Source organism: Leptodactylus fuscus, unplaced genomic scaffold (assembly GCF_031893055.1).
Source record: "Leptodactylus fuscus isolate aLepFus1 unplaced genomic scaffold, aLepFus1.hap2 HAP2_SCAFFOLD_184, whole genome shotgun sequence".
In the NCBI taxonomy this organism is placed as follows: domain Eukaryota; kingdom Metazoa; phylum Chordata; class Amphibia; order Anura; family Leptodactylidae; genus Leptodactylus; species Leptodactylus fuscus.
Window position 1 is genome coordinate 80,389 of NW_027440207.1, and position 22,810 is coordinate 103,198.

At 49.6% G+C, this 22,810-nt stretch overlaps 1 protein-coding gene across 1 annotated transcript in view; it reads left to right on the forward strand.

Moving 5' to 3' along the window:
* M1AP (meiosis 1 associated protein) overlaps positions 1 to 5,155 on the forward strand; it is a 62,620-nt gene extending 57,465 nt beyond the window's left edge. The window contains exon 9 of the mRNA XM_075261531.1: positions 5,018 to 5,155. Coding sequence (XP_075117632.1) covers positions 5,018 to 5,155 — 138 coding nt within the window. The remainder of the gene's footprint in view (positions 1 to 5,017) is intronic.
* The last annotated feature ends 17,655 nt before the right edge of the window (positions 5,156 to 22,810 follow it).

Genomic DNA, 22,810 nt, shown 5'->3' on the forward strand with positions numbered 1-22,810 from the left:
TCCTGTCAGATAATCCTCGCTGTCCCCCAGATAATGATTACACAGCACAGACTCTTATATAGTATATAAGTGACACAGGGTATATACAGTATAAGTATCACCCCCTGCAGTCCTGTCAGATAATCCTCGCTGTCCCCAGATAATGATTACACAGCACAGACTCTTATATAGTATATAAGTGACACAGGGTATATACAGTATAAGTATCGCCCCCTGCAGCCCTGTCAGATAATCCTCGCTGTCTCCAGATAATGATTACACAGCACAGACTCTTATATAGTATATATAAGTGACACAGGGTATATACAGTATAAGTATCGCCCCCTGCAGTCCTGTCAGATAATCCTCGCTGTCCCCAGATAATGATTACACAGCACAGACTCTTATATAGTATATAAGTGACACAGGGTATATACAGTATAAGTATCGCCCCCTGCAGTCCTGTCAGATAATCCTCGCTGTCCCCAGATAATGATTACACAGCACAAACTCTTATATAGTATATAAGTGACACAGGGTATATACAGTATAAGTATCGCCCCCTGCAGTCCTGTCAGATAATCCTCGCTGTCCCCAGATAATGATTACACAGCACAAACTCTTATATAGTATATAAGTGACACAGGGTATATACAGTATAAGTATCGCCCCCTGCAGTCCTGTCAGATAATCCTCGCTGTCCCCAGATAATGATTACACAGCACAAACTCTTTGGTAATATCTTCAGTTATTTTGCAATGAAAAAACACAAAAGAGAATGAAAATAAAGTCACATCATTGATCATTTTACACAAAACTCCAGAACTGGTGCGGACAGAAGTATTGGCGCCCTCAGCCTAATACTTGGTAGCACAACCTTTAGACACAATAACTGCGCACAACCGCTTCCGCTAACCAGCAATGAGTTTCTTACAAGGCTCTGCTGGAATCTTAGACCCTTCTTCTTTGGCTCCTGCTCGCGGTCCCCCCTGAGATGTGAAGGGGGCCTTCTCCAAACTGCCACCAAGAGATCTCTCCCCCTCCCCCACAGGTGTTCTATGGGATTCAGGGCTGGACTCATTGCTGCCACTTTACAAGTCTCCAGGGCTTTCTCTCACCACCATTTTCTAGTGCTGACCTGAAGTGTGTTTTGGGTCCTTGTCCTGCTGGAAGAGCCCTGACCTCTGAGGGAGACCCCGCTTTCTCACACTGGGCCCTACATGATGCTGCACAATGTGTTGGTCGTCTTCAGACTTCATAATGCCATGCACACGGTCAAGCAGTCCAGTGCCAGAGGCAGCAAAGCCACCCCAAACCATCAGGGACCTCCGCCATGTCTGACTGTAGGTGGCGTCTTCTTCTCTTTTTCCCTGTAATCTCTATGTTGAGGCCTTTTCCTACTTTTGTCTCCTCTGACCAGAGAACATTCTTCCAGAACGGTTTTGGCTTTCTCAGGTAAGTTTTGGCAAACTCCAGCCTGGCTTCTGTCTGTGGGTAAGAAGTGGGGTCTTCCTGGGTCTCCTACCATACAGTCCCTTCTCATTCAGACGCTGACGCTGGATAGTACGGGGTGACACTGTTGTACCCTCGGACTGCAGGGCAGCTTGGACTTGTTTGGATGTTAGTCGCGGTTCTTTATCCGCCATCCGCACAATCTTGCGGTGAAATCTCTCGGCAATGTTTCTTTTGCGTCCACATCTCGGGAGGTTAGCCACAGGGCCATGGGCTTTACACTTCTTACTGACACTGCGCACGGTAGACACAGGAACATTCAGGGCTTTGGAGATGGACTTGTAGCCTTGAGATTGCTCAGGCTTCCTCACAATTTTGCTTCTCAAGTCCTCAGACAGTTCTTTGGTCTTCTTTCTTTTCTCCATGCTCAATGTGGTCACACAAGGACACAGGACAGAGGTGGAGTCAACTTTAATCCATTTCAACTGGCTGCAAGTGTGATTTAGTTATTGCCACCACCTGTTAGGTGCCTCAGGTAAGTAACAGGTGCTGTTAATTACACAAATTACAGAAGCATCACAAGATTTTTCAAACAGTGCCAATACTTTTGTCCACCCCCTTTTTTATGTTTGCTGTGGAATTATATCCAATTTGGCTTTTTGACAATTCTTTTTGTGGTTTTCCATTGAAGACAAAATAAATGAAGATAATACCAAAGAATTTGTGATTGCAATCATTATCTGGAAGAACACGAGGATTATCTGACAGAACTGCAGGGGGGGCCAATACTTTTGGCCAACACTGTACATGGGGCTGTTCGTGACGGATCTGGACTGTATATAAAATATGGACCTTACTGTTGTTCCCTAGATTTTATTTCTCAAATTCCGGCACTTCATTGATCCTACTGTATACAATGCATCGGCCTGCAGTACAGTGTCAGACGGAGGGATAGCACACATATGGCACACGGATAGCACAAATACAACACACGGATAGCACACATATGGCACACAGATAGCACACATATGACATACGGTTAGCACACATATGACACGGATAGCACACATATGACACATGGATAGCACACATATGACATGGATAGCACACATATGGCACACAAATAGCACACTTATGGAACACGGATATCACACATATGGCACATGGATAGTACACATGGCACACGGATAGCACACATATGGCACACGGATAGCACACATATGGCACACGGATAGTACACATATGGCACACGGATAGCACATATATGGCACACGGATAGCACACATATGGCACACGGATAGCACACATATGACACGGATAGCACACATATGGCACATGGATAGCACACATATGGCACACGGATAGCACACATATGGCACACATATGACACACGGATAGTACACATATGACAAACGGACAGCACACATATGACACACGGATAGCACACATATGACACATGGATAGAACACTAGAATGTATAATGTCCACTAGTATGATGGCAGCTTCCGGCTCACGGATAGCACACATATGACACGGATAGCACACATATGGCACATGGATAGCACACATATGGCACACGGATAGCACACATATGGCACACATATGACACACGGATAGTACACATATGACACACGGACAGCACACATATGACACATGGATAGCACACATATGACATGGATAGCACACATATGGCACACAAATAGCACACTTATGGAACACGGATATCACACATATGGCACATGGATAGTACACATGGCACACGGATAGCACACATGGCACACGGATAGCACACATATGGCACACGGATAGTACACATATGGCACACGGATAGCACATATATGGCACACGGATAGCACACATATGGCACACGGATAGCACACATATGACACGGATAGCACACATATGGCACATGGATAGCACACATATGGCACACGGATAGCACACATATGGCACACATATGACACACGGATAGTACACATATGACACACGGACAGCACACATATGACACACGGATAGCACACATATGACACATGGATAGAACACTAGAATGTATAATGTCCACTAGTATGATGGCAGCTTCCGGCTCTGTTCACATCTGTGCCACAGCAGTACAAACAAAAAATTGCTGCAAACCCAACGTTTCCATCTGGTAGTTTCTTTACAAACACTGAGCACCTGACGGACTCCATTATGGCCGGTGTGGGGTGCAAGACTAAAAATTCAGGGGAAGTACCAGGGGCCACACATCCCAATAGTACACAGGTTCCCACTTTCTGGGGTAGGCCAGCCATTACCCCCCCGCCCCTACTGTATGTATGACCAGAGCAGGAGCCGATGAGGGACCCAGCCGTTCCCCTGCCCGCAGTCCTTGTGGCCCCTGCAGTCATGGCTGCCCTCACATCTCCGCTGTCCTGGTCTAGAAATGAAAACAAAGAAATCACAGCCCTAGATAAATCCCAGGAGGGCGTCCAGTGATGTCACACAGCCTGCAGTACCACGCTCAGCCACTATACCATGTGTGACGCTGTGTCTGGTATGCAGTGATCATCTGAGTGATGGAGGGGGCAGGGCTGAGCACTTTGTATTGAAGATCTTGCCAAAGCCAGGCACGGACTGAGCAGGAGGAGACCTGCCTTTATATTTCCCATTCTTGGCTTCAAAAATCTGCAATGTGGGGCCTTAAACCTTTCATCTAAACGTATGTGAGGACAGTGAGTGTGAGAAGACTTTAGTAAGCGGAGAAGTGCCCCGACCCCGGAGGAGATCCAAGGAACATGCATGGAGATAGTCAGGACCTATAAGTATCTGGGCGTGCTCCTCAATAATAAACTAGACTGGGCTGACCACCTGGAGGCGCTGCACAGAAAGGGCCACAGCAGACTCTACCTGCTCAGGAGGCCGGGGGTCCAGGGGCCACTTCTTAGGGCCGGGGGTCCAGGGGCCAATTCTTAGGACCTTCTTCAACTCTGTGGTTGCCTCAGCCATCTTTTTCGGTGTGGCCTGCTGGGGGTGCTGTATATCAACCAGGGACAGAAATAGGCTTGTCAGGCTGATTAGGAGGGCCAGCTCTGTCCTGGGGGGCCCCTTGGACCCAGTACAGGTGGTGGGTGACAGAAGGATACTGTCTGTGGTGACCTCCATGCGGGAGAACAAATCCCACCCCATCTATGGGACCTTGATGGGACTTGGCAGCACTGTAAGCGACCGTCTGCTTCACCCCAAGTGTGAGAAGGAGCTATCGCAGGTCCTTCCTTCCAACCGCGACCAGGCTGTATAATCTACATCAGACCAAGCGCAGACACTCCGCACACAGGACTAATGACTATGAGGTCTTCCTTCTTCCTTCTCCTCCTCCTTAGCTGCTCTGGCCTCCTGGTATATCTTCTCTCCTCAGTCTGTGTGTCCTGTAATATATTCCTGTGTATTATCCTGTATCTGTATTACTAGGCTGCTGTAATATACTGAGTATCCGCACTGTGGGACTATTACAGGATTATCTTATGTGAGGACAATGAGTGTGAGAAGATGTAGAGCCTGCGGAGGCAGCACTGAGCAGTAATACCACTTCTTCTTCTTCTTCTTCCAGGTTACTTACCCCAGTGGGAAGGCCAGAGCCGCCATTGCTCCCCTACATTTTATTGCTCCAGGTCTTACTAAGTGCCGACGTGCAGAAAATGACAGTCCGTCCCCTAAGAGGAGAATTGTACATGAGAAAGAGGACTGAACCCCACCGGGGGCGTCACATCCGCCATAGTCACCAGGTTACTCCAGACTCTGATTTATCATTTTACAGACAGACCCTGCAGTGTACACTGCTGCCCTCCTACATATATACCGTACACTGCTGCCCTCCTACATATATACTGTATACTGCTGCCCTCCTACATATATACCGTACACTGCTGCCCTCCTACATATATACAGTACACTGCTGCCCTCCTACATATATACCGTACACTGCTGCCCTCCTACATATATACCGTACACTGCTGCCCTCCTACATATATACCGTACACTGCTGCCCTCCTACATATATACCGTACACTGCTGCCCTCCTACATATATACTGTATACTGCTGCCCTCCTACATATATACCGTACACTGCTGCCGCCCTCCTACATATATACCGTACACTGCTGCCACCCTACATATATACCGTACACTGCTGCCCTCCTACATATATACCGTACACTGCTGCCCTCCTACATATATACAGTACACTGCTGCCCTCCTACATATATACCGTACACTGCTGCCCTCCTACATATATACTGTACACTGCTGCCCTCCTACATATATACCGTACACTGCTGCCCTCCTACATATATACCGTACACTGCTGCCCTCCTACATATATACCGTACACTGCTGCCCTCCTACATATATACAGTATACTGCTGCCCTCCTACATATATACAGTACACTGCTGCCCTCCTACATATATACTGTACACTGCTGCCCTCCTACATATATACCGTACACTGCCGCCCTCCTACATATATACCGTACACTGCCGCCCTCCTACATATATACTGTATACTGCTGCCCTCCTACATATATACCGTATACTGCTGCCCTCCTACATATATACCGTACACTGCTGCCCTCCTACATATATACAGTACACTGCTGCCCTCCTACATATATACCGTACACTGCTGCCCTCCTACATATATACCGTACACTGCTGCCCTCCTACATATATACCGTACACTGCTGCCCTCCTACATATATACTGTATACTGCTGCCCTCCTACATATATACCGTACACTGCTGCCCTCCTACATATATACAGTACACTGCTGCCCTCCTACATATATACCGTACACTGCTGCCCTCCTACATATATACCGTACACTGCTGCCCTCCTACATATATACCGTACACTGCTGCCGCCCTCCTACATATATACAGTATACTGCTGCCCTCCTACATATATACCGTACACTGCTGCCGCCCTCCTACATATATACAGTACACTGCTGCCCTCCTACATATATACCGTACACTGCTGCCCTCCTACATATATACCGTACACTGCTGCCCTCCTACATATATACCGTACACTGCCGCCCTCCTACATATATACCGTACACTGCTGCCCTCCTACATATATACAGTACACTGCCGCTCTCCTACATATATACCGTACACTGCTGCCCTCCTACATATATACAGTACACTGCCGCTCTCCTACATATATACCGTACACTGCTGCCCTCCTACATATATACAGTACACTGCTGCCCTCCTACATATATACCGTACACTGCCGCCCTCCTACATATATACTGTACACTGCTGCCGCCCTCCTACATATATACTGTACACTGCTGCCGCCCTCCTACATATATACTGTACACTGCTGCCCTCCTACATATATACCGTACACTGCTGCCCTCCTACATATATACAGTACACTGCTGCCCTCCTACATATATACCGTACACTGCCGCCCTCCTACATATATACTGTACACTGCTGCCCTCCTACATATATACCGTACACTGCCGCCCTCCTACATATATACCGTACACTGCCGCCCTCCTACATATATACCGTACACTGCTGCCCTCCTACATATATACCGTACACTGCCGCCCTCCTACATATATACAGTATACTGCTGCCCTCCTACATATATACTGTACACTGCTGCCCTCCTACATATATACCGTACACTGCTGCCCTCCTACATATATACCGTACACTGCTGCCCTCCTACATATATACTGTATACTGCTGCCCTCCTACATATATACAGTACACTGCTGCCCTCCTACATATATACCGTACACTGCCGCCCTCCTACATATATACTGTACACTGCTGCCGCCCTCCTACATATATACCGTACACTGCTGCCGCCCTCCTACATATATACTGTACACTGCTGCCCTCCTACATATATACCGAACACTGCTGCCCTCCTACATATATACTGTACACTGCTGCCCTCCTACATATATACCGTACACTGCTGCCCTCCTACATATATACCGTACACTGCTGCCCTCCTACATATATACAGTACACTGCTGCCCTCCTACATATATACTGTACACTGCTGCCCTCCTACATATATACAGTACACTGCTGCCCTCCTACATATATACAGTACACTGCTGCCCTCCTACATATATACCGTACACTGCTGCCCTCCTACATATATACCGTACACTGCCGCCCTCCTACATATATACTGTACACTGCTGCCGCCCTCCTACATATATACCGTACACTGCTGCCGCCCTCCTACATATATACTGTACACTGCTGCCCTCCTACATATATACCGAACACTGCTGCCCTCCTACATATATACTGTACACTGCTGCCCTCCTACATATATACAGTACACTGCTGCCCTCCTACATATATACAGTACACTGCTGCCCTCCTACATATATACCGTACACTGCTGCCCTCCTACATATATACAGTACACTGCTGCCCTCCTACATATATACAGTACACTGCTGCCCTCCTACATATATACCGTACACTGCCGCCCTCCTACATATATACCGTACACTGCCGCCCTCCTACATATATACAGTACACTGCCGCCCTCCTACATATATACAGTACACTGCCGCCCTCCTACATATATACCGTACACTGCCGCCCTCCTACATATATACCGTACACTGCCGCCCTCCTACATATATACCGTACACTGCCGCCCTCCTACATATATACCGTACACTGCCGCCCTCCTACATATATACTGTCCACTGCCGCCCTCCTACATATATTCCGTACACTGCTGCCCTCCTACATATATACAGTACACTGCTGCCCTCCTACATATATACCGTACACTGCCGCCCTCCTACATATATACCGTACACTGCCGCCCTCCTACATATATACTGTCCACTGCCGCCCTCCTACATATATACCGTACACTGCTGCCCTCCTACATATATACAGTACACTGCTGCCCTCCTACATATATACTGTACACTGCTGCCCTCCTACATATATACCGTACACTGCTGCCGCCCTCCTACATATATACCGTACACTGCTGCCGCCCTCCTACATATATACTGTACACTGCCGCCCTCCTACATATATACAGTACACTGCCGCCCTCCTACATATATACCGTACACTGCTGCCCTCCTACATATATACCGTACACTGCCGCCCTCCTACATATATACTGTACACTGCCGCCCTCCTACATATATACCGTACACTGCCGCCCTCCTACATATATACCGTACACTGCCGCCCTCCTACATATATACCGTACACTGCCGCCCTCCTACATATATACCGTACACTGCTGCCCTCCTACATATATACAGTACACTGCTGCCCTCCTACATATATACCGTACACTGCCGCCCTCCTACATATATACTGTACACTGCTGCCGCCCTCCTACATATATACTGTACACTGCCGCCCTCCTACATATATACTGTACACTGCCGCCCTCCTACATATATACCGTACACTGCTGCCGCCCTCCTACATATATACCGTACACTGCTGCCCTCCTACATATATACTGTACACTGCCGCCCTCCTACATATATACAGTACACTGCTGCCCTCCTACATATATACTGTACACTGCTGCCCTCCTACATATATACAGTACACTGCTGCCCTCCTACATATATACTGTACACTGCTGCCGCCCTCCTACATATATACCGTACACTGCTGCCGCCCTCCTACATATATACCGTACACTGCTGCCCTCCTACATATATACCGTACACTGCTGCCCTCCTACATATATACCGTACACTGCTGCCCTCCTACATATATACCGTACACTGCTGCCCTCCTACATATATACAGTACACTGCTGCCCTCCTACATATATACCGTACACTGCCGCCCTCCTACATATATACCGTACACTGCCGCCCTCCTACATATATACCGTACACTGCTGCCCTCCTACATATATACAGTACACTGCTGCCCTCCTACATATATACCGTACACTGCCGCCCTCCTACATATATACTGTACACTGCTGCCGCCCTCCTACATATATACCGTACACTGCTGCCGCCCTCCTACATATATACCGTACACTGCTGCCCTCCTACATATATACCGTACACTGCTGCCCTCCTACATATATACAGTACACTGCTGCCCTCCTACATATATACCGTACACTGCCGCCCTCCTACATATATACTGTACACTGCTGCCGCCCTCCTACATATATACCGTACACTGCTGCCGCCCTCCTACATATATACTGTCCACTGCTGCCCTCCTACATATATACTGTACACTGCTGCCCTCCTACATATATACCGTACACTGCCGCCCTCCTACATATATACTGTACACTGCCGCCCTCCTACATATATACCGTACACTGCCGCCCTCCTACATATATACCGTACACTGCCGCCCTCCTACATATATACCGTACACTGCCGCCCTCCTACATATATACCGTACACTGCCGCCCTCCTACATATATACCGTACACTGCCGCTCTCCTACATATATACCGTACACTGCTGCCCTCCTACATATATACTGTACACTGCCGCCCTCCTACATATATACTGTACACTGCCGCCCTCCTACATATATACCGTACACTGCTGCCCTCCTACATATATACCGTACACTGCCGCCCTCCTACATATATACCGTACACTGCCGCCCTCCTACATATATACCGTACACTGCCGCCCTCCTACATATATACCGTACACTGCTGCCCTCCTACATATATACCGTACACTGCCGCCCTCCTACATATATACCGTACACTGCCGCCCTCCTACATATATACTGTACACTGCTGCCCTCCTACATATATACCGTACACTGCCGCCCTCCTACATATATACCGTACACTGCCGCCCTCCTACATATATACTGTACACTGCCGCCCTCCTACATATATACTGTACACTGCTGCCGCCCTCCTACATATATACCGTACACTGCCGCCCTCCTACATATATACCGTACACTGCCGCCCTCCTACATATATACCGTACACTGCCGCCCTCCTACATATATACTGTACACTGCTGCCGCCCTCCTACATATATACAGTACACTGCTGCCCTCCTACATATATACCGTACACTGCCGCCCTCCTACATATATACCGTACACTGCCGCCCTCCTACATATATACCGTACACTGCTGCCCTCCTACATATATACCGTACACTGCCGCCCTCCTACATATATACTGTACACTGCTGCCGCCCTCCTACATATATACAGTACACTGCTGCCCTCCTACATATATACCGTACACTGCCGCCCTCCTACATATATACCGTACACTGCCGCCCTCCTACATATATACAGTACACTGCTGCCCTCCTACATATATACCGTACACTGCCGCCCTCCTACATATATACTGTACACTGCTGCCCACTAGACACTAGTATTGTGAAGTGACTCAGTCTGACCATTGGGGGCAGCAGGGGAGTCTAATGTTGCCATAGTTACTGGTTATTATTACATGATTACTGCATTACTCTACGTTGTTTCCGTGTCTTTGTTATGATCTGCCTCTTCTTATAGTCGAGGTCTGATCTCCCCGATCTCGTGTAGTTGGGCTCTGATCTCGTGTAGTTGGAGTCTGATCTCCCCGATCTCGTGTAGTTGGGCTCTGATCTCGTGTAGTTGGGCTCTGATCTCCCCGATCTCGTGTAGTTGGGCTCTGATCTCGTGTAGTTGGAGTCTGATCTCCCCGATCTCGTGTAGTTGGGGGCTGATCTCCCCAATCTCGTGCAGTTGGGGGCTGATCTCCCCGATCTCGTGTAGTTGGGCTCTGATCTCCCCGATCTCGTGTAGTTGGGCTCTGATCTCGTGCATTTGGGGTCTGATCTCGTGTAGTTGGGGGCTGATCTCCCCGATCTCGTGTAGTTGGGGGCTGATCTCCCCGATCTCGTGTAGTTGGGCTCTGATCTCCCCGATCTCGTGTAGTTGGGCTCTGATCTCCCCGATCTCGTGTAGTTGGGCTCTGATCTCCCCGATCTCGTGTAGTTGGGGTCTGATCTCCCCGATCTCGTGTAGTTGGGCTCTGATCTCCCCGATCTCGTGTAGTTGGGCTCTGATCTCCCCAATCTCATGTAGTTGGGGTCTGATCTCGTGTAGTTGGGCTCTGATCTCGTGTAGTTGGGCTCTGATCTCGTGTAGTTGGGGGTCTGATCTTGTGTAGTTGGGCTCTGATCTCTACGATCTCGTGTAGTTGGGGGCTGAGCTCCCCGATCTCGTGTAGTTGGGGGCTGATCTCCCCAATCTCGTGTAGTTGGGCTCTGATCTCCCCGATCTCGTGTAGTTGGGCTCTGATCTCCCCGATCTCGTGTAGTTGGGCTCTGATCTCCCCGATCTCGTGTAGTTGGGCTCTGATCTCCCCGATCTCATGTAGTTGGGGTCTGATCTCGTGTAGTTGGGCTCTGATCTCGTGTAGTTGGGGGTCTGATCTTGTGTAGTTGGGCTCTGATCTCTACGATCTCGTGTAGTTGGGGGCTGAGCTCCCCAATCTCGTGCAGTTGGGCTCTGATCTCGTGCAGTTGGGGTCTGATCTCGTGTAGTTGGGGGCTGATCTCCCCGATCTCGTGTAGTTGGGCTCTGATCTCCCCGATCTCGTGTAGTTGGGGTCTGATCTCGTATAGTTGGGCTCTGATCTCTCCGATCTCGTGTAATTGGGCTCTGATCTCCCCGATCTCGTGTAGTTGGGGTCTGATCTCGTATAGTTGGGCTCTGATCTCCCCGATCTCGTGTAGTTGGGCTCTGATCTCCCCGATCTCGTGTATTTGGGGTCTGATCTCGTGTAGTTGGGCTCTGATCTCGTGTAGTTGGGGTCTGATCTCGTGTAGTTGGGGTCTGATCTCGTGTAGTTGGGGTCTGATCTCGTGTAGTTGGGCTCTGATCTCGTGTAGTTGGGGTCTGATCTCGTGTAGTTGGGCTCTGATCTCGTGTAGTTGGGGGCTGATCTTGTGTAGTTGGGCTCTGATCTCCCCGATCTCGTGTAGTTGGGGGCTGATCTCCCCGATCTCATGTAGTGGGCTCTGATCTCTACGATCTCGTGTAGTTGGGCTCTGATCTCCCCGATCTCGTGTAGTTGGGCTCTGATCTCGTGCAGTAGGGCTCTGATCTCCCCGATCTCGTGTAGTTGGGCTCTGATCTCCCCGATCTCGTGCAGTTGGGGTCTGATCTCGTGTAGTTGGGGGCTGATCTCCCCGATCTCGTGCAGTTGGGGTCTGATCTCGTGCAGTTGGGGTCTGATCTCGTGTAGTTGGGGTCTGATCTCCCCGATCTCGTGTAGTTGGGGGCTGATCTCCCCGATCTCATGTAGTGGGCTCTGATCTCTACGATCTCGTGTAGTTGGGCTCTGATCTCCCCGATCTCGTGTAGTTGGGCTCTGATCTCCCCGATCTCGTGCAGTTGGGGTCTGATCTCGTGTAGTTGGGGGCTGATCTCCCCGATCTCGTGCAGTTGGGGTCTGATCTCGTGCAGTTGGGGTCTGATCTCCCCGATCTCGTGTAGTTGGGCTCTGATCTCGTGTAGTTGGGCTCTGATCTCCCCGATCTCGTGTAGTTGGGCTCTGATCTCGTGTAGTTGGGCTCTGATCTCCCCGATCTCGTGTAGTGGGCTCTGATGTCCAGGAGCTCGTGTAGTTGGGGGCTGATCTCGTGTAGTTGGGCTCTGATCTCCCCGATCTCGTGTAGTTGGGGGCTGATCTCGTGTAGTTGGGCTCTGATCTCCCCGATCTCGTGTAGTTGGGGGCTGATCTCGTGTAGTTGGGCTCTGATCTCCCCGATCTCGTGTAGTTGGGCTCTGATCTCCCCGATCTCGTGTAGTTGGGGGCTGATCTCGTGCAGTTGGGCTCTGATCTCCCCGATCTCGTGTAGTTGGGCTCTGATCTCCCCGATCTCGTGTAGTTGGGCTCTGATCTCCCCGATCTCGTGTAGTTGGGCTCTGATCTCGTGCAGTTGGGCTCTGATCTCCCCGATCTCGTGTAGTTGGGCTCTGATCTCCCCGATCTCGTGTAGTTGGGCTCTGATCTCCCCGATCTCGTGTAGTGGGCTCTGATCTCCCCGATCTCGTGTAGTTGGGCTCTGATCTCCCCGATCTCGTGTAGTTGGGCTCTGATCTCCCCGATCTCGTGTAGTTGGGCTCTGATCTCCCCGATCTCGTGTAGTGGGCTCTGATCTCCCCGATCTCGTGTAGTTGGGCTCTGATCTCCCCGATCTCGTGTAGTTGGGCTCTGATCTCCCCGATCTCATGTAGTGGGCTTTGATCTCCCCGATCTCGTGTAGTTGGGCTCTGATCTCCCCGATCTCGTGTGGTTGGGCTCTGATCTCCCCGATCTCGTGTAGTGGGCTCTGATGTCCAGGAGCTCGTGTAGTTGGGGGCTGATCTCCCCGATCTCGTGTAGTTGGGGGCTGATCTCCCCGATCTCATGTAGTGGGCTCTGATCTCTACGATCTCGTGTAGTTGGGCTCTGATCTCCCCGATCTCGTGTAGTTGGGCTCTGATCTCGTGCAGTAGGGCTCTGATCTCCCCGATCTCGTGTAGTTGGGCTCTGATCTCCCCGATCTCGTGCAGTTGGGGTCTGATCTCGTGCAGTTGGGGTCTGATCTCGTGTAGTTGGGATCTGATCTCCCCGATCTCGTGTAGTTGGGGGCTGATCTCCCCGATCTCATGTAGTGGGCTCTGATCTCCCCGATCTCGTGCAGTTGGGGTCTGATCTCGTGTAGTTGGGGGCTGATCTCCCCGATCTCGTGCAGTTGGGGTCTGATCTCGTGCAGTTGGGGTCTGATCTCGTGTAGTTGGGCTCTGATCTCCCCGATCTCGTGCAGTTGGGGTCTGATCTCGTGTAGTTGGGGGCTGATCTCCCCGATCTCGTGCAGTTGGGGTCTGATCTCCCCGATCTCGTGTAGTTGGGCTCTGATCTCGTGTAGTTGGGCTCTGATCTCGTGTAGTTGGGCTCTGATCTCCCCGATCTCGTGTAGTTGGGCTCTGATCTCGTGTAGTTGGGCTCTGATCTCCCCGATCTCGTGTAGTGGGCTCTGATGTCCAGGAGCTCGTGTAGTTGGGGGCTGATCTCGTGTAGTTGGGCTCTGATCTCCCCGATCTCGTGTAGTTGGGGGCTGATCTCGTGTAGTTGGGCTCTGATCTCCCCGATCTCGTGTAGTTGGGGGCTGATCTCGTGTAGTTGGGCTCTGATCTCCCCGATCTCGTGTAGTTGGGCTCTGATCTCCCCGATCTCGTGTAGTTGGGCTCTGATCTCCCCGATCTCGTGTAGTTGGGCTCTGATCTCCCCGATCTCGTGTAGTTGGGCTCTGATCTCGTGTAGTTGGGCTCTGATCTCCCCGATCTCGTGTAGTGGGCTCTGATCTCCCCGATCTCGTGTAGTTGGGCTCTGATCTCCCCGATCTCGTGTAGTTGGGCTCTGATCTCCCCGATCTCGTGTAGTTGGGCTCTGATCTCCCCGATCTCGTGTAGTGGGCTCTGATCTCCCCGATCTCGTGTAGTTGGGCTCTGATCTCCCCGATCTCGTGTAGTGGGCTCTGATCTCCCCGGTCTCGTGCAGTTGGGATCTGATCTCCCCGATCTCGTGTAGTTGGGCTCTGATCTCCCCGATCTCGTGTAGTTGGGCTCTGATCTCCCCGATCTCGTGTAGTGGGCTCTGATCTCCCCGATCTCGTGTAGTTGGGCTCTGATCTCCCCGATCTCGTGTAGTTGGGCTCTGATCTCCCCGATCTCGTGTAGTGGGCTTTGATCTCCCCGATCTCGTGTAGTTGGGCTCTGATCTCCCCGATCTCGTGTAGTTGGGCTCTGATCTCCCCGATCTCGTGTAGTTGGGGTCTGATCTCCCCGGTCTCGTGCAGTTGGGATCTGATCTCCCCGATCTCGTGTAGTTGGGCTCTGATCTCCCCGATCTCGTGTAGTTGGGCTCTGATCTCCCCGATCTCGTGTAGTGGGCTCTGATGTCCAGGAGCTCGTGTAGTTGGGGGCTGATCTCGTGTAGTTGGGCTCTGATGTCCAGGAGCTCGTGTAGTTGGGGGCTGATCTCGTGCAGTTGGGCTCTGATCTCCCCGATCTCGTGTAGTTGGGCTCTGATCTCCCCGATCTCGTGTAGTTGGGGGCTGATGTCCAGGAGCTCGTGTAGTTGGGGGCTGATCTCGTGTAGTTGGGCTCTGATCTCCCCGATCTCGTGCAGTTGGGCTCTGATCTCCCCGATCTCGTGTAGTTGGGCTCTGATCTCCCCGATCTCGTGTAGTTGGGGGCTGATCTCCCCGATCTCGTGTAGTTGGGGCTGATCTCGTGCAGTTGGGCTCTGATCTCCCCGATCTCGTGCAGTTGGGCTCTGATCTCCCCGATCTCGTGTAGTTGGGCTCTGATCTCCCCGATCTCGTGTAGTTGGGGGCTGATCTCGTGCAGTTGGGCTCTGATCTCCCCGATCTCGTGCAGTTGGGCTCTGATCTCCCCGATCTCGTGTAGTTGGGCTCTGATCTCCCCGATCTCGTGTAGTTGGGGGCTGATCTCCCCGATCTCGTGCAGTTGGGCTCTGATCTCCCCGATCTCGTGTAGTTGGGCTCTGATCTCCCCGATCTCGTGTAGTTGGGCTCTGATCTCGTGCAGTTGGGCTCTGATCTCCCCGATCTCGTGTAGTTGGGGGCTGATCTCGTGTAGTTCGGCTCTGATCTCCCCGATCTCGTGCAGTTGGGCTCTGATCTCGTGCAGTTGGGCTCTGATCTCCCCGATCTCGTGTAGTTGGGCTCTGATCTCCCCGATCTCGTGTAGTTGGGCTCTGATCTCCCCGATCTCGTGTAGTTGGGGTCTGATCTCCCCGATCTCGTGTAGTTGGGCTCTGATCTCCCCGATCTCGTGTAGTTGGGCTCTGATCTCCCCGATCTCGTGTGGTTGGGCTCTGATCTCCCCGATCTCGTGTAGTGGGCTTTGATCTCCCCGATCTCGTGTAGTTGGGGGCTGATCTCGTGTAATTGGGCTCTGATCTCCCCGATCTCGTGTGGTTGGGCTCTGATCTCCCCGATCTCGTGTAGTGGGCTCTGATGTCCAGGAGCTCGTGTAGTTGGGCTCTGATCTCCCCGATCTCGTGTAGTTGGGGGCTAATCTCGTGCAGTTGGGCTCTGATCTCCCCGATCTCGTGTAGTTGGGCTCTGATCTCCCCGATCTCGTGTAGTTGGGGGCTGATCTCCCCGATCTCGTGTAGTTGGGGGCTGATCTCGTGCAGTTGGGCTCTGATCTCCCCGATCTCGTGTGGTTGGGCTCTGATCTCCCCGATCTCGTGTAGTGGGCTCTGATGTCCAGGAGCTCGTGTACTTTGGGAACCAAAAAACGAAATCAACCAATTATAATAAATATAACAAAAACAATGTATATTCAGCTCACCCCTTAATCATGAACACCTGATCCTGGGCCGCACGGATGTGGATGGACCTTGTTCCACTTGTAAAGCCAGCAAAAAGTAAAGAATATCCAGCGTCTCCAGAAGGTAAAAATTAACTTTTATTTCCGCATTAATAAAATATAAGCATGACAGGTAAGTACACCCAGCGTACAGAGATTGTTTAGCTACGCGTTTCAGAACCTTGCTGGTTCCTTCATCATGGCTTACTGCTAGCTTACACACAAGTTCCTTATAAAACAATCAATAATACAGACCCCTCCCCTAAAACATATATTAACTCTGTATGGTAAGTATACCTTTAGCCTGCATTGTCATGTATTTAAACTCTTATTTTATAATCACTCATCTCAGTTTTAAACACTTGTAACTCGTCACATTTTTAGTTTATTTATAATATACAGACATGTAATATTAAATACATTGTCAATGTGATCATATGCTATTTATCCTATTGACCTATTTACCTGGTTTTATAGCATAGGCCATTCTACGTCCATATTCACATTGCCCTGAAATTGTCGGCCTACTCCAGGCCGCAACGTATTCACTCGTTCTCCATATTAGATTCTGATCATGTGTTTTCATTAACCACACCTACTATCACATGATCAAAAAGACACACATATCTCCAACTCCTCCCACTGTCACATGACCGTGTTGCTAATTCCTGATAGGGCGTACTGTTATATCTAAGCCGCCGGCATATTAACCCATCTATCTTTTCTGTTTGTTCCGATCATGTGATCACTGCTCATGTGACAACACTGATCACTCCTACCATCACATAATCAACACACCCCATCTTACTTCTGACTATTTACCTTCTAACGTGATCATACTATCACATGAGTACAGACAACACTGCTATACACAATATATCCACATGGACATCCCACATCAATGGACCCCAGCATGTTTCCCAAGAAAAAGAAGCACGCAAGTAAGTTCAAGTTTTAGATTTCTCTAGTTATATATAGGAATATGAATGAAACATGCAAAAAGCTGCACATATGAAACATTATTTTAAAATCATATAATGTATCCTACTAGAGATGAGCGAACAGTGTTCTATGGAACTCATGTTCGATCGGATATTAGGCTGTTCGGCATGTTCGAATCGAACACCGCGTGGTAAAGTGCGCCATTACTCGATTCCCCTCCCACCTTCCCTGGCGCCTTTTTTGCTCCAATAACAGCGCAGGGTAGGTGGGACAGGAACTACGACACCGGTGACGTTGAAAAAAGTAGGCAAAACCCATTGGCTGCCGAAAACATGTGACCTCTAATTTAAAAGAACAGCGCCGCCCAGGTTCGCGTCATTCTGAGCTTGCAATTCACCGAGGACGGAGGTTTCCGTCCAGCTAGCTAGGGCTTAGATTCTGGGTAGGCAGGGACAGGCTAGATAGGAAGGAGAAGACAACCAACAGCTCTTATAAGAGCTAAATTCCAGGGAGAAGCTTGTCAGTGTAACGTGGCACTGACGGGCTCAATCGCCGCAACCCAGCTTTCCCAGGATCCTGAATGGAATACACTGACAGTGTATTCCCGTATACCCCATATATACCCCCGATACCCGTTCCAACGGTGTGCCCCCCCACCTTCACCCCAGAAATACCCTGCAAGTCCCCTAGCAATAGAATTGGGGCTATATACACCCACAATTTTTACTACTGGTATACAGTGCCATTGTCTGACTGGGAATTCAAAGAATATATTGGGGTTATGTGCACCCACAATTTTTGCTACTGCTATACAGTGCCATTGTCTCACTGGGAATTCAAAGAATATATGGGGGTTACGTGCACCCACAATTTTTGCTACTGCTATACAGTGCCATTGTCTCACTGGGAATTCAAAGAATATATGGGGGTTACGTGCACCCACAATTTTTACTACTGGTATACAGTGCCATTGTCTCACTGGGAATTCAAAGAATATATGGGGGTTACGTGCACCCACAATTTTTGCTACTGCTATACAGTGCCATTGTCTGACTGGGAATTCAAAGAATATATTGGGGTTACGTGCACCCACAATTTTTACTACTGGTATACAGTGCCATTGTCTGACTGGGAATTCAAAGAATATATTGGGGTTACAAATACCCTCATTTCTTGCTACTGCCATATAGTGCCAGTTTCTGACTGGTAATTCAAAGAATATATTGGGGTTACGTGCACCCACAATTTTTACTACTGGTATATAGTGCCATTGTCTGACTGGGAATTCAAAGAATATATTGGGGTTATGTGCACCCACAATTTTTACTACTGGTATATAGTGCCATTGTCTGACTGGGAATTCAAAGAATATATTGGGGTTATGTGCACCCACAATTTTTGCTACTGCTATACAGTGCCATTGTCTCACTGGGAATTCAAAGTTTATATTGGGGTTATGTGCACCCACAATTTTTGCTACTGCTATATAGTGCCAGTTTCTGACTGGTAATTCAAAGAATATATTGGGGTTACGTGCACCCACAATTTTTACTACTGGTATACAGTGCCATTGTCTGACTGGTAATTCAAAGAATATATGGGGGTTATGTGCACCCACAATTTTTACTACTGGTATACAGTGCCATTGTCTGACTGGGAATTCAAAGAATATATTGGGGTTACGTGCACCCACAATTTTTACTACTGGTATATAGTGCCATTGTCTGACTGGGAATTCAAAGAATATATGGGGGTTACGTGCACCCACAATTTTTACTACTGCTATACAGTGCCATTGTCTCACTGGTAATTCAAAGAATATATTGGGGTTACGTGCACCCACAATTTTTGCTACTGGTAGATAGTGCCATTGTCTCACTGGGAATTCCACAAATAATTTGGGGATTCATTCACCCTACATCTCAGGCTCTTGCCATATTCACCCAGGTTGTCAGTGCTGCACCAGCTCGTTCCCAGACAGCTCGGCCCGAAAAACACGTTACCTATATAGAGGATTTGGACAATGAAGACAACATGTTCTAAATCTAATGTCTGCACCTTCTCCAGAATTAAAATAAAGGCAACGTTTAACTTTCAAATAGCACTGCACAAAGGAAGAGCTTATCAGCTTGTCTCATGACATGCTACTGAAAAGTGTCATTTGTGTATCTTAATGTAAATATAGTTGTATAAGCTTTTTGGGTTTTAGGCACTGCCAAGTTATTTATTACCACCCGCTCCCTTATAATGATGATGACGCCAAAGTCACTGTGGGTGTTCAGAGCTCACAGCTTTGGGTGACATTTGTCTTGCTCTCTGTCGGTACCAGCTGTCTTTTTGGATACCGTAAAGTTATGTTGACTTTATTAACAGCTATAGAAGCTTTAGCCAGGTTGTGACGGTGTGTAACCCTAACAACACTAAGTGGGATACACATTAATAGTCAGTCTATGTACGCTAAACGTATCACTGAAGTAATTTTTTTTCCCTCTCCCCTAATATAAGAAAGGAACAGACATTAGACCTAGAACGGGGTTCGAGGCTTGTAAAAATCCAGTATTATTTGTTCTTCATGATGTGAAATATGTGTTGAAAAGCAACCCAAGATGAAGTCAGCCATGTGTGCCAGTGTGTTACTTGGCATGCCTTTGCTGGCCCCAACTGTAAGGGTCACTCTCCATTTCCTCCATTTTCCACTCCCCTTCACACCATTTGTGGTGAAGCAATGGGATGCACTGAAGTGCACCCTCTAGCCTCGTGTGGGACAGGGACATCAGATGCCACTCCAACCCCCTCGTCTTCCTCCGCCAGCCAACGGTGCGAAGATGAGAGGAGTGTGCTCTGAATGTTTTCTGCCTAGCAGAGACTAGTTCTCACTTACGAAAATGGCCCCACTTTGACCTGTATATCAGGCACAATGGTGTAGGTTTCAAAGAAACATGGCACCAACAAGTTGGAAAACGTGGGCCATGCGTGGACCGTGTTTGAGTCTGGCAAGCTCCAGATCTGCTACCAGGTTCCAGCCATTATCACAGGCGCAAAAATGCCAGGCCCCAGGTGTAGCAGGGAAAAAAAAAATGCCATCTCAGCCAGGATGGCATCCCTGACCTCGGAGGCACTGTGCTGTCTGTCCCCCAAGCTGATGAGCTTCAGCACCGCCTGCTGACGTCTCCCCACACCAGTGTTTTAGCGTTTGCCGCTAGTAGCTGGGGTGGAGGTTGCAGCTTCGTAGGGTTTCAGTCTACTCCTGCCATGAATTTTGGCCTGGGAGAGGAGATAGGCCACCCCAGTTTGCACCCGGGGAACAGACTCCACCACATTCACCCTGCCTGTCATTAAAGATAAGCACTGCAGCATCCCTGACCACAGGCGCTTGTCCAAGTGTCGGTGCTCAAGTGGACCTTGCAGCAAAGCGCGGAACTAAGGGCCCACCTGATGTTGAGTGACACGTGCTGGTGCAAGGCGGGGACGCCACACCGGGAGAAGTAGGGACGGCATAGTGAGGTGCCACAGTTGCCATCAGGTCCGGGAAGGCGGGAGTTTCAACAAGCCGGAACGCCAACCTCTCCTGGGCCAGCAGTTTAGCGATGTTGGCGTTCTAGGCGTGGGTGGGTGGTTAGCGGTGTATTTCTGCCGGCGCTCCAATGTCTGAGAGATGGTGGGTTGTTGTAAAGAAGCGCCTGATGGTGCCTTTGATGGTGCAGGAGAAGGAGATAAGACAGAAACAGGGGAGGATGAGGGAGAAGTCAACAAAGTGGCGGAGGCAGATGAAGTGATGTCCTGGCTCGTCCTCTGGAGTGCATCGCCAGCACTGTGAGCAGAGGCAGTGGCGTGAACGGCAGGCGACGTTTGTCCTGCCGTTGCTGCCTGCCACTGATTCCATTGCTTGGATTCCAAATGACGGTGCATTGAAGTGGTGGACAGGTTGCTCTTCTCAGGGCCCCTACTCGATTTCGAGAGGCAAATTGTGTAGACGACACTATATCTGTCCTCGGCGCATTCCTTGAAAAGACTCTACACCTTCGAGAAATGTGCCCTCGATGGGGGAGTTTTTCTGGGCTGGGTACAAAAGGGAACATCTTCGGACATTCCGGGTCTGGCCTGGCTTCGGCGAAGCTGTTGACCTCTGCCTCTAGCTACCCTTTTTGGTGCTGCACCTGCCTCAACATCCACACTACTTTCCCAGCTTGACATCCGCCTTGTCCAGGTGGGGTCGGTGTCCTCGTCGTCCACCACCTCCTCTTCCAACTCCTGTCTCGCCTCCTCCTCCTGCACAATGTGCATGTCAACTGGCTGCCCTGACAGCAACTGCGTCTCATCGTCGTCAATGAGGGTGGGTTGCTGGTCATCCTCCACCAAATCGACCGGAGATGGAGGAGACTCTAGTGTTTGAGCATCTGGACACAGATACTCGTCTGTTAGGTCCGTGGAATCGCGAAATGGAGGGGCAGGTTGCGGTACAGTCAAAGGAAGGGAGAACAGCTCTGGGGAGCAGGGACAGTTGGGGTTATTGTTCTGGGAAGATTGGGAATTTTGGGTGGAAGGAGGACAAGACTGTTGGGTAAGAGGAGGTAGAGGCTGACTGGCTGGTGGGCAATGTGCTTTAAGCGTTATCCGACAGCCATTGCAAGACCTGGTCCTGGTTCTCGGGCCTACTAATCTTTGTACCATTCAGCCTAGTTAATGTGGAACTTTTGTGCAAAGCGCAGAACTTAGGGCCCGCCTGATGTTAAGGGACACACGCTGGTACAAGGCTCAACTCACCCTAAGTGCCAAAAACACTGCTGGTGCAAGGCTCTACTCATGCCAAGGGCCGCAATCTCTGCTGGTAGCTTTGTTTGGAAGGGCTCATGTTAAGGGCTAGAAAAGTGAATTTTGGAAGGTCTTACCACATCACACACACACACACACACACACACACACACACACACACACACTCAAAATGACAGTTAAGGGTGAGGGCTTTTGGAATTCCCATTGCCTATTCCATTTGTGGTTGTCATGGGGAACGTGATTTAAAGGGGTGG